Source organism: Hyla sarda, chromosome 8 (assembly GCF_029499605.1).
Source record: "Hyla sarda isolate aHylSar1 chromosome 8, aHylSar1.hap1, whole genome shotgun sequence".
Taxonomy (NCBI): Eukaryota; Metazoa; Chordata; class Amphibia; order Anura; family Hylidae; genus Hyla; species Hyla sarda.
In genome coordinates, this window is record NC_079196.1 from 51,108,380 (window position 1) to 51,122,437 (window position 14,058).

Here is a 14,058-nt window from a genome sequence, read left to right on the forward strand (position 1 = left end):
GACCCTGAAGAAGCTCCTGTCCTCTACATAGACAAGTGTTTCCCAACGAGGGGGCCTCCAGCTGTTGCAAAACTACAACTCCCAGCATGTCCGGACAGCCACAGGCTGTCCGGACATGCTGGGAGTTGTAGTCTTGCAACAGCTGGAGGCACCCTGGTTGGAAAACACTGAAATAGACAGTGATTTACAGCTCCCAGCAGATCTTTCTTTCTTTTATATATACCTTCTTGCTTTATTGCTTTATCTGTATTAGTTATCTACTTATTTGTCTTTAATCCTCACTTTTTCCAATTTTTTTTTTTTTTGGATGACATTTTGGGGCTTCAGAACCAATTACCAGGTTTCCATAGAGTTATGGTCTCAACTAGAGATGAGCGAACTTACAGTAAATTTGATTCGTCACGAACTTCTCGGCTCGGCAGTTGATGACTTTTCCTGCATAAATTAGTTCAGCTTTCCGGTGCTCCGGTGGGCTGGAAAAGGTGGATACAGTCCTAGGAAAGTCTCCTAGGAATGTATACACCTTTTCCAGCCCACGGGAGCACCTGAAGGCTGAACTAATTTACGCAGGAAAAGTCATCAACTGCCGAGCCGAGAAGTTCGTGACGAATCGAATTTACTGTAAGTTCGCTCATCTCTAGTCTCAACATACAATGGTTTCAACATACAAAAGTCATCTTGGAACCAATTAATATTGTAACTTGAGGGACCTCTGTATTGTGTTTCTGATAATGCATGATGGTAAAATTATGTCACTATATTGGGGTTCTAATAACCTTTCTCAAGGTTTTTGTTTAGTTTACATTAGGAAACCTATAATTTTATGTTGTTCTGAACGTAATATTCACTTTTTCTGGTGGTATAGAGCGGCGGATATGTGCTCGGCTTTAAAATTGACCCAGTAGAGAAGCTTCAGGATTCTGTAAAGGAGATCAATTCACTGCACAGAGTCTACTCTGCAAGCCCCATATTTGGGGTAGAGTATGAGATGGAAGAAAAGGTAACGTCTACCTATTCTGTTTATAAAAAAATAAAAAGAATTATAATAATATTTTAGTGTTTATTTGTGTTGATAGGGAGATATTTAAATGAAACTTGGTACACATATTACTTATGTCACCTAAAAATATAGGATAATTATATTAACCCTAACCCACCCCTATTTGCAAGAGTTGGGTGATTTGTCTTAAAGGGGTACTCCGGTGGAAATTTTTTTATTTATTTATTTTTAATCAGCTGGTGCCAGAAAGTTAAACAGATTTGTAAATTAATAGAAAAAAGTTGCCCGGACCTTCTAAGTTAGTAAATAATGGTATGGATATTAAATGAGAAATATTAAATGAATGATTGTCTGGATCGTGCTTCAATGATAATAGTATAAACAGTTTAATAAAATAGGATAAATAGACTGTAGTTAGTTACTTCTCACAGGGCCCATGTGAGAAGAACATATACAATAAAAACAACCTTTAGGTAATAATGTACATGAAAATGTAAAATGACAATAATACCAAAAATTAGAATAATGTTAATGGCATAATAATATCACTGGCATATAGTGAGTGCAGCTGGTATTTAACCGCTGATATCTAGGCACCCACTGCGCAATATGTTCAACAATTTATGACAGTTTCAAATGGGTGTTACCGGTCCTTTAGGTAGTAGCCTGGGTAAAAGGCGCTGTTTTCACAGTGTGTAGATGGTGCCGGTACACTGCGTCCTCTGTGCAACGTTCCAGATGGTGTTGGTAAAGTCCAGTAAGATCCTGGTGAGAGCGGAGGCGATTGGCGCTGGCAGGCGCCGGTGATCGCAGATCGCCGGGAGGACGTTGGCGCTGGCAGGCGCTAGAGATGGTAAGTCCTCACCGCTGGTTAGATGGAATCAGGGCCATACACTGGATGCGAGGAGCTCACCTCGTGTTGTCGGCGTGTGACGTCAGCTGCTGCTGGAGCCGAATTCGTTGCACTGGAGGTAGTTGGCAATAGTGGACCGGACTGATGTCGGACTGGATGTCCTGATGGTCTTAGTGGTTTGAAAGCGATATACCAGCCTTGGTGGATATGCACAATATATAAAATAGATATGCCAGTGATCATGCCCAAGTGGACTAGACGCGTTTCAGGGTTATTTAATGTAACCCTTTCCTCAGTAGTCATATGGTTGTCATAAACTATTTCCTTTTTTATAGGAGCACAAATCCCGCCCGTTGACTCATTTATGGGTGTTAATGAAAACAGTGGATGGAGTCTACGGATAGGTTCCCTAGAGAGCAATACTATGTAAAAATGGGTATAAGAAAGCTGTGTGAATACTGTTAGAGATATAAAGTTGCGTTTTTATAAACAATTATTTTGTAATAAATGTGGAATTAGTGTTCAATAAAAAATAAATATTTTTAGCAAATTAATTTTGAACATAGGGGTAAAATAACACTTAAGAAAAAGATATAAATTAAAATTAGAAGACGAATATCAATGTGAATTCTGTAGAATGAGAAATATAATAAAAATGTAATAATCTTTTATTACATTTTATTATATTTCTCATTCTACAGAATTCACATTGATATTCGTCTTCTAATTTTAATTTATATCTTTTTCTTAAGTGTTATTTTACCCCTATGTTCAAAATTAATTTGCTAAAAATATTTATTTTTTATTGAACACTAATTCCACATTTATTACAAAATAATTGTTTATAAAAACGCAACTTTATATCTCTAACAGTATTCACACAGCTTCCTTATATCCACTTTTTACATTGTATTGCTCTCTAGGGAACCTATCCGTAGATTCCATCCACTGTTTTCATTAACACCTAGGAATGAGTCAACGGGCGGGATTTGTGCTCCTATAAAAAAGGAAATAGTTTATGACAACCATATGACTACTGAGGAAAGGGTTACATTAAATAACCCTGAAACGCGTCTAGTCCACTTGGGCATGATCACTGGCATATCTATTTTATATATTGTGCATATCCACCAAGGCTGGTATATCGCTTTCAAACCACTAAGACCATCAGGACATCCAGTCCGACATCAGTCCGGTCCATTATTGCCAACTACCTCCAGTGCAACGAATTCGGCTCCAGCAGCAGCTGACGTCACACGCCGACAACACGAGGTGAGCTCCTCGCATCCAGTGTATGGCCCTGATTCCATCTAACCAGCGGTGAGGACTTACCATCTCTAGCGCCTGCCAGCGCCAACGTCCTCCCGGCGATCTGCGATCACCGGCGCCTGCCAGCGCCAATCGCCTCCGCTCTCACCAGGACCTTACTGGACTTTACCAACACCATCTGGAACGTTGCACAGAGGACGCAGTGTACCGGCACCATCTACACACTGTGAAAACAGCGCCTTTTACCCAGGCTACTACCTAAAGGACCGGTAACACCCATTTGAAACTGTCATAAATTGTTGAACATATTGCGCAGTGGGTGCCTAGATATCAGCGGTTAAATACCAGCTGCACTCACTATATGCCAGTGATATTATTATGCCATTAACATTATTCTAATTTTTGGTATTATTGTCATTTTACATTTTCATGTACATTATTACCTAAAGGTTGTTTTTATTGTATATGTTCTTCTCACATGGGCCCTGTGAGAAGTAACTAACTACAGTCTATTTATCCTATTTTATTAAACTGTTTATACTATTATCATTGAAGCCCGATCCAGACAATCATTCATTTAATATTTCTCATTTAATATCCATACCATTATTTACTCACTTAGAAGGTCCGGGCAACTTTTTTCTATTGGCTTGTCTTTTTGTGCAATTAAGGTATAGTTGCATGCCCTAGTTTGACCTTAGTGTGTACTATTATTGTGAGCTGCACATACACCCCTTTTTTCTTTTTAGATTTGTAAATTACTTTTATAAAAAAAAAAAAATCTTAATCCTTCCAGTACTTTTAGCAGCTGTATGCTACAGAGGAAATTCTTTTTCTTTTTGAATTTCTTTTTTGTCTTGTCCACAGTGCTCTCTGCTGGCTCTACAGAGCAGCATAGGTTTGCAGTGAGGATTTCCTCCTGCTCTGGACAGTTCCTGATACGGGCATCAGGTGTCAGCAGAGAGCACTGTGGACAAGACAAAAAAGAAATTCGAAAAGAAAAGAATTTCCTCTGTAGCACATCTGCTGAAAAGTACTGGAAGGGTAAAGATTTTTTTAATGGAAGTCATTTACTAATCTGTTTAACTTTCTGGCACCTGTTGATTTAAAAAAATATATATTTATATATTTCCCACCGGAGTACCCCTTTAAATGAAACAACTAGAAATTACCACAGTTACTACTTTAACAATACCTGAGCACTAAGGTCTATTCAACCTCTTAACTGAAGGTTTAGATTGCAGAATCAAAATCGCTAATACATGTCAATGATGCCAGCTGTTATATCTCAATACCGCCAACGCGTTTCTGTCACTCTCTATTAAGTGACGTCATCAGGCTACCATTGAATATAGAAGACTCCAAGGGGAGCAACAATTAAAGAGAAAATTAACAGGTGTCGAGTTTATGCATCAACACATTTAATCATGCATAGCACCATTTATACATAATTCCCTAATAACTATAGTTCCGGCCTGTAAAAAAACAGATATTATATATATATATATATATATATATATTTTATCTATATATTACTGCCCTTTCCCGAGCAGCTGTCACAGATATATGAATTTTCTGGTGCTGTAATTCGCATTCATTAAAGGGGTTATCCAGGAAAATACTTGATTTATTTAATTTTTTATATATATCAACTGGCTCCAGAAAGTTAAACAGACTTGTTAATTACTTCTAATAAAAAAATCTTAATCCTTTCAGTTCTTATGAGCTGCTGAAGTTGAGTTGTTCTTTTCTGTCTAAGTGCTCTCTGATGACACTTGTCTCGGGAACTGTCCAGAGTAGAAGCAAATCCCCATAGCAAACCTCTTCTAAACTGTGCAGTTCCCAAGACAAGCAGAGATGTCAGCAGAGAGCACTGTTGTCAGACAGAAAAGAACAACTCAACTTCAGCAGCTGATAATCATTGGAAGGATTAAGATTTTTTTAATAGAAGTAATTTACAAATCTGTTTAACTTTCTGGAGCCAGTTGATATAAAAAAAAAAAGTTTTTTCCTGGAATACCCCCTTTTAAAGCTGCTGAGCAGAACCTGCTTGGTGCAGGGAGCCATGGTTATCTGGCTGCTGCTGCTCCCAGGTTCTGCTCAGCAGCTTTAATGGGATGAGACCCAACAATATAATACAATGTTTCCCAAACAAGGTGTGGTCCTGGCATGGTGGGAGTTGTAGTTTTGCAACAGCTGTAGACACCTTGGTAGGGAATCACTGATGTAATGTATGATGGGTTTGGAGTTTGATGTGACTGAGGCAGACTGAGCAAGGGTTGTCATTTTTAGTTATCATAAGTGACAGGACATTGCCTTAGAGGGGTACTCCGGTGAAAAACTTTTTTTTTTATTAAATCAACTTCTATTAAAAAATCTTAATCCTTCCTGTACTTATTAGCTGCTGAATACTACAGCGGAAATTCTTTTCTTTTTGAAACACAGAACTGTCTGCTGACATCATGAGCACAGTGCTCTCTGCTGACATCTCTGTCCATTTTATGAACTGTCCAGAACAGCAAATGTTTGCTATGGGGATTTCCTTTTACCCTGGACAATTCCTAAAATGGACAGAGATGTCAGCAGAGAGCACTGTGCTCGTGATGTCAGCAGAGAGCTCTGTGTTTCAAACGGAAAAGAATTTCCACTGTAGTATTCAGCAGCTAATAAGTACTGAAAGGATTAAGATTTTTTAATAAAAGTAAGTTACAAATCTGTATAACTTTCTGGTACCAGTTGAGTTAAACCCCTTTAAAGACTTTTGTGAGCCAAGCATGCCTGGGCATGCTGGGAGTTGTAGTTTTGCAACAGCTGGAGGCACCCTGGTTGGGAAACACTGCCATATCCACTCTCTCCATAGAGTTGTGCCTAATATATAGCACAACTCAGGAAGGTTAGTTTAGCACAATAGATGTGATTACTGGTTCATTGGTTCCCAAAATACTACACCAGGGAGCACCCCTGTACATGCTGTACTTTCTGGCACCAGTTGATTTAAAAAAAAAAAAAAGTTTTTCACCGGAGTACCCCTTTAAAGTTTGGATAATGCCTAAAGCAGTGTTTCCCAACCAGGGGGCCTCCAGTTGTTGCAAAACTACAACTCCCAGCATGCCCGGACAGCCGAAGGCTGTCCGGGCATGCTGGGAGTTGTAGTTTTGCAACAACTGGAGGTACCCTGGTTGGGAAACGCTGGCCTAAAGGGTTATTCTTAGAGGTCTGACGATCAACCACCACCTCCCCTGATTCTGAGAATGAAGAGGGCAAAGCATTGACTCATCTAGAATAAAGCTGTACTGCAGTCCCCTATCTGGCCAGAGTCCACTGCGCAGGAAAAGGATGTGCAGGTGCTGCAGTGCTGAGTCAGTGATGAGGCCGCTTCATTATCAGGATTGGTGGGGGTCCTGATCATTAAGTCATGGCATTACCCTGGCAGTATGCTATCACTTTACACCTTTAGGATTCTATTACTTCATTTGTCACGGACATAGTATGTTACTGGAAGGCTTATGTGTGTTCTCCTAACCTCTGGCACAGAAGCACATTACTGCACCGTGAGTCACGTTAAAGGTCTTTTCCCGAATATATGTGTATAGTTGCCTAGAGAAGATTAGCTGTACCATAAATAAAATGACAAGGTGCTGTGCTGTGATTTATTCATGGTGAGGTGCCCTTTACCCATGGATGACCCAAGACACTTTATTTACAGTGTTCATGACACCACTATCCTGTCATAGGCAAGAGACATTCATAGTACATTACGGGGCTGCCTGGCTTAGGAAACCTTTGTTCATGTATCCATTAAAGGGGTACTCCACTGGAAAACTTTTTTTTTTAATCAACTGTAGGCAGAAAGTTAAACAGATTTGTAAATTTACTTCAATTCAAAAATCTTAATCCTTCCAGTACTTATCAGCTGCTTTATGCTCCACGGAAAGTTCTTTTTCTTTTTAAATTTCCTTTCTGCCTGACCACAGTGCTGTCTGCTGACACCTCTGTCCATTTTAGGAACTGTGCAGAGTAGAAGCAAATCGCCATAGAAAACCTCTCCTGCGCTGGACAGTTCCTGACATGGACAGTGGTGTCAGTAGAGAGCAGTGTGGTTAGGCGGAAAGGAAATTCAAAAAGAAAAAGAACTTCCTGTGGATCGTAACAGCTAGAGATGAGCGAATTTACAGTAAATTCGATTCGTCACGAACTTCTCGGCTCGGCAGTTGATGACTTTTCCTGCGTAAATTAGTTCAGCTTTCCGGTGCTCCGATGGGCTGGAAGAGGTGGATACAGTCCTAGGAGACTCTTTCCTAGGACTGTATCCACCTTTTCCAGCCCACCGGAGCACCTGAAAGCTGAACTAATTTATGCAGGATAAGTCATCAACTGCCGAGCCGAGAAGTTTGTGACGAACCGAATTTACTGTAAGTTTGCTCATCTCTAATAACAGCAGCTGATAAGTACTGGAAGGGTTAAGATTTTTTAATAGAAGTAATTCACAAATCTGTTTAACTTTCTGGCACCAGTTCATAAAAAAAAATTCCACCGGAGTACCCCTTTAATAAAACGTGCCTCATGAAACCAATGTTTTTGTCCTATGTTGCAGCCCCAGGCCCTGGAGGAACTAACCGTTGAACAGGTTCAGGATGATGTGGAGATAGAAGCTGATGAGCACACAGACGCTTTTGTGGTAAGACCACATTTACCTATAATGGTTTCCAACAGGTGTTCCAATGTACTTTCTGCCGTTGAATTCTGTGCTATTGTTAAACTTGTTGGAGTTGTCAGCAGAACCCTCTAAATGTTAACATAGTATTATGAAATTAGGTACCACTCTATTGTTGCAGATTACCCATGGATCCGCAGCAAAGCCTGCAAGAGCAAATCTTAAAGGGGTACTCCGCTGCTCAGCATTCAGAACAAACTGTTCCGAACGCTGGAGCCGGCATCGGGAGCTCATGACATCATAGCCCCTCAATGCAAGTCTATGGGAGGGGACGTGACTGCCATCACGCCCCCTCCCATAGACATGCATTGAGGGGGCGGGACGTGATGTAATGAGGGGGTGGGGCTATGAAGTCACGAGCTCCCAGCTCCAGTGTTCGGAACAGTTTGTTCCAAGCGCTGAGCAGCGGAGTACCCCTTTTAAGTAAAAAAAAAATAATAATAATTTTTATTCTTTAGGAAATCCACAGCAACAAGTCCAAACCAAATTTTGCTAAAATATCAATATGGATTTGCTGCGGCAGATTTTCCTCCAAATTTCTGCAGTCACTACATTCAATCACTACATTCAATTCAAGGTTAGAACTAGAGATGAGCGAACTTACAGTAAATTCGATTCGTCACAAACTTCTCAGCTCGGCGGTTGCTGACTTTTCCTGCATAAAAGAGTTCAGCTTTCCGGTGCTCCGGTGGGCTGGAAAAGGTGGATACAGTCCTAGGAAAGAGTCTCCTAGGACTGTATCCACCTTTTCCAGCCCACGGGAGCACCGGAAAGCTGAACTAATTTATGCAGGATAAGTCATCAACTGCCGAGCCGAGAAGTTTGTGATGAATCGAATTTACTGTAAGTTCGCTCATCTCTAGTTAGAACACTCTATAGTGTATATAACATACTTTTACTTTATAAAATTAGTGTCACACTTTAATTTAGTAACTTAAAGGAAAACTCCACCCAGAAGCTTAAACTATGCTACCCCTCTCCCCTAAGTACTCACCTGAGAGCCCCCACAGTTTAGATCTATGTGAAATATCTCCATTCTGACTTTTAATTCCTGGTTTTTACCTTCATAATGTAAAGTGATCAGTGTGTAAGATCTCAGCGCTGCTATTGTCCTGCTGGCTGTGCACATGGACGCCTGCGGCTGAGGGGGCGTATCATCCACCATTTTTGCCACAACCTAAGGCCAGTGGTGACCATAAAACCTGGGTGCAGTAAGGGATTTGAAAGATGCAAATGTGCCTATTTTTGAAATTTTTATTTTACTTGTATGTTCTTTAAAGGAGTACTCCACTGGAAGAAAAAAATTAAATCAAGGGGTGCCTGAAAGTTAAAGGGGTACTCCGGTGTAAAACTCTTCGGGAAAAATGAACCCCCCCCCCATTCCCGTCTTTAAAGGGGGAAAAACATCTTATCCCCGCGATCTCTGGCAGCGGCGGCTTCGCGCCTCCTCCCATAGACATGAATGGAAGGGGCGTGGTGGCTGTAGTCGCCAGTCATCTGGTACAGAGCGGAGTTCGCTCCGTGCACAGATGACCAGGGTGCCGAGTCGGAGGGGATAGGGGATAAGATGTTTTTCACTGGAGGGCCCCTTTATGGGAATTCACCTACTCCCAGTGCTCCCTCCCACATGGCTGCGCTGCACTATAGAGCAACGCAACAGCACCAGAGAGTGTGCAGACTTTACTATACCAGGCATGTGAATTGCAGAGGAGGAATTAAGCTTGTTTCTTCCCATTTAATATCCTACCCCCTCTATTTTATGTTCAGACAGTTCTATAATCGCAAGTGCACATTTTTCCCAAATCGTGCAGCCCTAGCACATACACACCCTTGTAGCCATGATTCTATGGGCCTTGTCAGCCTTTTGTTGCAGCAATGGACACAGTAATGATGACTCCTTCAGCTGAGCAGAAGTTTGTCAACATTACAGGCAGCTAATGTACAGTGTGCATACTATTCCTACTAAAGGTAGAAAAACACTTTAAGGGTAGGATCACACGTGCCATATTTTGCTGTGTATTTTACTACCCATTAAAGTCAATGAGTAGCAAAAATCAGCTGCAGAAAACATGCAGCAAAAATAGGGCATGTGTGTGACCTTACCCTAAGGACACATTCACATGGGTTTTCCACTGCGGGCCTTACCTGCTGAAAATCTGCAGCAGACCCCATTAAAGTCAGTGGGTAGCAACAAAATGTGCAGTGGATTTTCCGCTGTGGAAAATCTACAGTGTCTACAAAAAACTGCAGCAAAAAACCTTCAGAAAATCCGCTCTTGTGAATGTACTCCCATCAGCATACACACAGGGCTACCCGGCAGCAGCCCTGTGTGTTTAGTGAGGTATAGTGGCGAGGCTATGCGACGGCGTGACTGGAACGCACAGCCCCCCTCCAAACCTCACTGAACACACAGGTAGCCCTGTGTGTATGCTATTTTGGAGAATACGAAGCACATTTCCCGCTGCACAGCTGATTTTGCACAGCGTGAAATACGCTGCGTAAGCGCTATATGGGATCGTACCCTCAGGGTGCATCCAAAACAGCATGGCCAGAACCCCGCTCACATTGATTTTAATGGGAGCGGGGGAAATGTGTTAAAAAAAAGTGGCCAGTGCTTCATACAGGACGCGTCTTGAACACTACCCAGAATGTGTCCGCTTTATCCACACCCTTGAAAGAAGGTTATTCTAAAACCCTATTTTGTTTTATATTTTTCAGGCCTATTTTGCTGATGGAAGCAAGGTACAATAAGTTATTGACATTTCAGTGGTGTCCAGCCATATGACAGTCTGGCAGACTTATTTAAGCTGTTTTTTTGTTTTCTGTTCTTTTAGCAACAAGATCGTGAGCCAGTCTTTTCTGAAGAACTTGGCCTTGCCATCGAGAAGCTAAAGGATGGTTTCACTCTTCAAGGACTTTGGGACGTCATGGCTTAATTTTTTCTTTAAGATCTTGTAAAAAAAATATATATATTGAGAAATCATAAGAGGATACCAGTTTTGTATTTTGAGTTGTTAGAAATGTTGTAAGATTCTTTTTTATTTTAAAACCCTAGCAGGCTATACTGGTATATATTCATACAAAACTATGACAAGCCCTTTGGGCATGTTCACATGGACAAAATCAGCATTTTTGAAGTGAAAACCTTTTCTCTCCATTACTTCTTAGGAATACTCTGTAAAAAAAAATTGCGTGGTTTTGTGTTTTTTTTTGTCCTGGAAAAATGGCGACTTGTCACTTTTTTGGTGAGATTTTGTCTGTAAGCAGCTAAAAAAAAAAGTTTGTGTGCATGGTGGCGTTGTTTTTGGTGCGATACAGCACCAAAAACTGTGCCAAGAAAGGCTGTAAAGAAAAAAATGGGGGAGATTTATCAATACCTAGGAAGTTATCGATCTAAACCAATTGCGATATCATGGCCACGCCCCCTCAAAGCAAGTCTATGGGAGGGGGCGTGATGGCCGTCATGCCCCCTCCCGTAGACTTGCATTGAGGGGGCTTGGCTGTGATGTAATGAGGGGTGTGACCGATCCCCGGAGCGTGAAAACAGGGTTCGGAACGTTTACTTCCGAATGTTGGCCAGTGGAGTATCCCTTTTTATAGTCTACCAGATCTACCAATCTATATATCTATTCTCATATTAGATAACCAGTATTTGGGAATCCAAACAGTAGTAAAATTCTATTTATGTATTTATTAAACATTTAAAAAAAAGTTTATTAAAGGTTTATTTATTACATGTTTTCCCATGAGTTTTGGAAACACTGTTAAGCAAAAATGACTACAAATATGGTCAAAAAACTGCTGCAAAAAGAGGTGATTAAAAAGGGCCAATAGACAACCAAAAAGCAAAACCAATTCATCCATTTTTGCGCCTGTGAGCAAAGCCTAAAGGTGGGGAATTACACCTTCCATGCTCTTTAAAACCATGTAATTTTTATAAATTTTGAACAATTTTATAATAAAAAAGAAACAAAACAATCCCCATCTATATTCTCAAACTAGGAGAGCAAAGTATAACTTCCTGTACATAAATATGACAGCATATACAGTATAAGACAGAATATTAGCATCTGTAATAAATCAATAGACAGAATAAATCATGCATGTGTTTTTATTACTTTATTAGACTGTGTGAACTACACTTAAAGGACATCTGTAGTTCAAAATAACTTGTCCCCTATCTGAAGGATAGATTGTTGGGGGTCTGGGTGCTGTGGGGCCCGGGCATTCAGCTGGAAGGGAGCGTATCCTCTCCGCATGACGTGGCGGCTGAAACTCCTCCTCCATGTATCTCTATGAGATATATGGGGGGGGGGGGCGTGTCGGCTGCTGCGTCATCCTGGGGATGGACATGCCCCATACAATCCCCCGCGATCTATAACTTATACCCTATCCTTCTGATAGGGGATAAGTTATTTTGCGCTACAGATGTACTTTGGGGCAAAAAAGTGTAAACTATGGAATCATGAAGGGCTTGAAAACCCTAGCATAGTAACTATGGAAGTAGAGGTAAGACCTGGATAATGCAGCCATTTAGACCATATTTGTTTAATTAAATGGGAAGAATTTCTTTTTTCATAAGCTGATTTCCAAAGCGTGGCTTGGCTTGGCGCCAGAGAAGATGGCCGTGTAGCCCGCAAGCTCCCGTGCCCTGAGGCCATAAAATCTGCCCCTGGTAGGTGGGGAGGACCACCTGGCGACACCCGAGGAAGCCCACTACTCTCCTGCAGTCCTCTCCGGGCTCCATCACCCGGTTCCTGCGGCCCCCTCCGGCTCTCACCCCGGACTCACCGCCTGTTGCAGAAGACACTGTGCGCCGCCTGTGCTCCTGGTCTACCGAAGCTGCGCAGTGCAGGCCTGCGATCCTGCTTGCAGTGTCCCCGGACTCCCCTGCTGAACTGCCGGCGGCTCTCCTGCCTTGCCACCGCACCACCAGATCTTCGGGCCTGGGCCGCCACCACACCGCGGCCACCATGTTTGCTGCCGGATCCTGCTCCCTCAAGGGACCCTGCTACCTGCTCATCCCCTCTGTGGCCTCTGGACTCTCCCTGCACGAGCCTGTGCTTGCCGGTGAGTGGATCCCCAGCTGTGCCCTTGAAAAGGCTGTCCTGTCCTGGCTCCCAGCTCCCTCTGCCTCCCCTCAAACCCCTGCCCTTTTCCTTCATGGGCAGCTCCCCTCCATCTTGGGCTGCATTAGTGTGAGGTGATCAGCTCTCTAGACTCAGTGTTCAGGCCTGCACCCGGGAGCCTGCCTTTCCTGGGGTATTGGAAGCCCCTGCATCTACCCCAGCAACACGGAGATTGGACTGCAGTGCCAGATTCTCCTCTCATCTTCAACCCTGAGTCCACTCCTGCTGTTACTTCCATCTCGGCCTCCCCCAAACCCCAGAGGCCTATGGCGGCACCCAGGCTTCCTGCGGGGTCTTCTTGCCTCTCCGCGCAAAAGGGTCCCTTCGTGTCCCTGTCCTCTGCAGTGACCCCTTTAACCATGGGTGAAAAATCATTGTGGGACACTGTCCCAGATATGGGCCTTGCCTGCTCTGGGATCCCTGCCTCATCCTCTCCTCCCCCTGGTTGGAGCCAACTTCTTTCACAAATACCCACTAAGGAGGACTTTCGCTCTCTTATTGCTGAGGTCAAAGACACTTGCCGTGCGGAAATCTCGTCGCTCCACCAGGATCTGCAACATGTCTCGGAGAGGGTAGAGGGGCTGGAGGATGACCATGATACCACCAGGGCATATATTGCTCAACTGCAGTCCACCATAGCTTCCCAATCGGATTTCCTAAGAGACCTCCATGACCATGTCGAGGATTTGGACAACCGGGGTAGGCGGAATAATATCTGGGTTTGTGGATTACCTGAGGCGACTCAAGCGGAGGATCTACATATCACTCTGTAAGCTATATTTAATATGATTCTTGGTGAACCACCCTCCCACCGGATTAAATTAGATAGAGCCCACAGGGCCCTCCATCCAAAGCCTTCTAATGGTAGTAATAATTTGCTGTGTGGCTGATTTTCAACTGAAGAAGGCGATCATGGCCCGGCTCGAATCCTGAGAAATTTTGACTTTGGTGCTCCTGTGCAACTGTATCAGGACTTGTCCTGGATTACTCTGCAGAAGAGACGGGTGTTACAACCCCTCCTGGCAGTTCTTCGCTCTCATCAAATTCTGTACAGGTAGACTTTTCCATTGCCCTCCATGCCCTTAAAGACTGA

The 14,058-nt window shown here is 42.7% G+C and overlaps 1 protein-coding gene across 1 annotated transcript in view; it reads left to right on the forward strand.

The window, feature by feature from the left end:
* BBS5 (Bardet-Biedl syndrome 5) overlaps positions 1 to 11,636 on the forward strand; it is a 44,151-nt gene extending 32,515 nt beyond the window's left edge. Inside the window, exons 9-12 of the mRNA XM_056537173.1 lie at positions 866 to 1,000; positions 7,717 to 7,800; positions 10,555 to 10,578; positions 10,671 to 11,636. Coding sequence (XP_056393148.1) covers positions 866 to 1,000; positions 7,717 to 7,800; positions 10,555 to 10,578; positions 10,671 to 10,772 — 345 coding nt within the window. The 3' untranslated portion in view covers positions 10,773 to 11,636. The remainder of the gene's footprint in view (positions 1 to 865; positions 1,001 to 7,716; positions 7,801 to 10,554; positions 10,579 to 10,670) is intronic.
* The last annotated feature ends 2,422 nt before the right edge of the window (positions 11,637 to 14,058 follow it).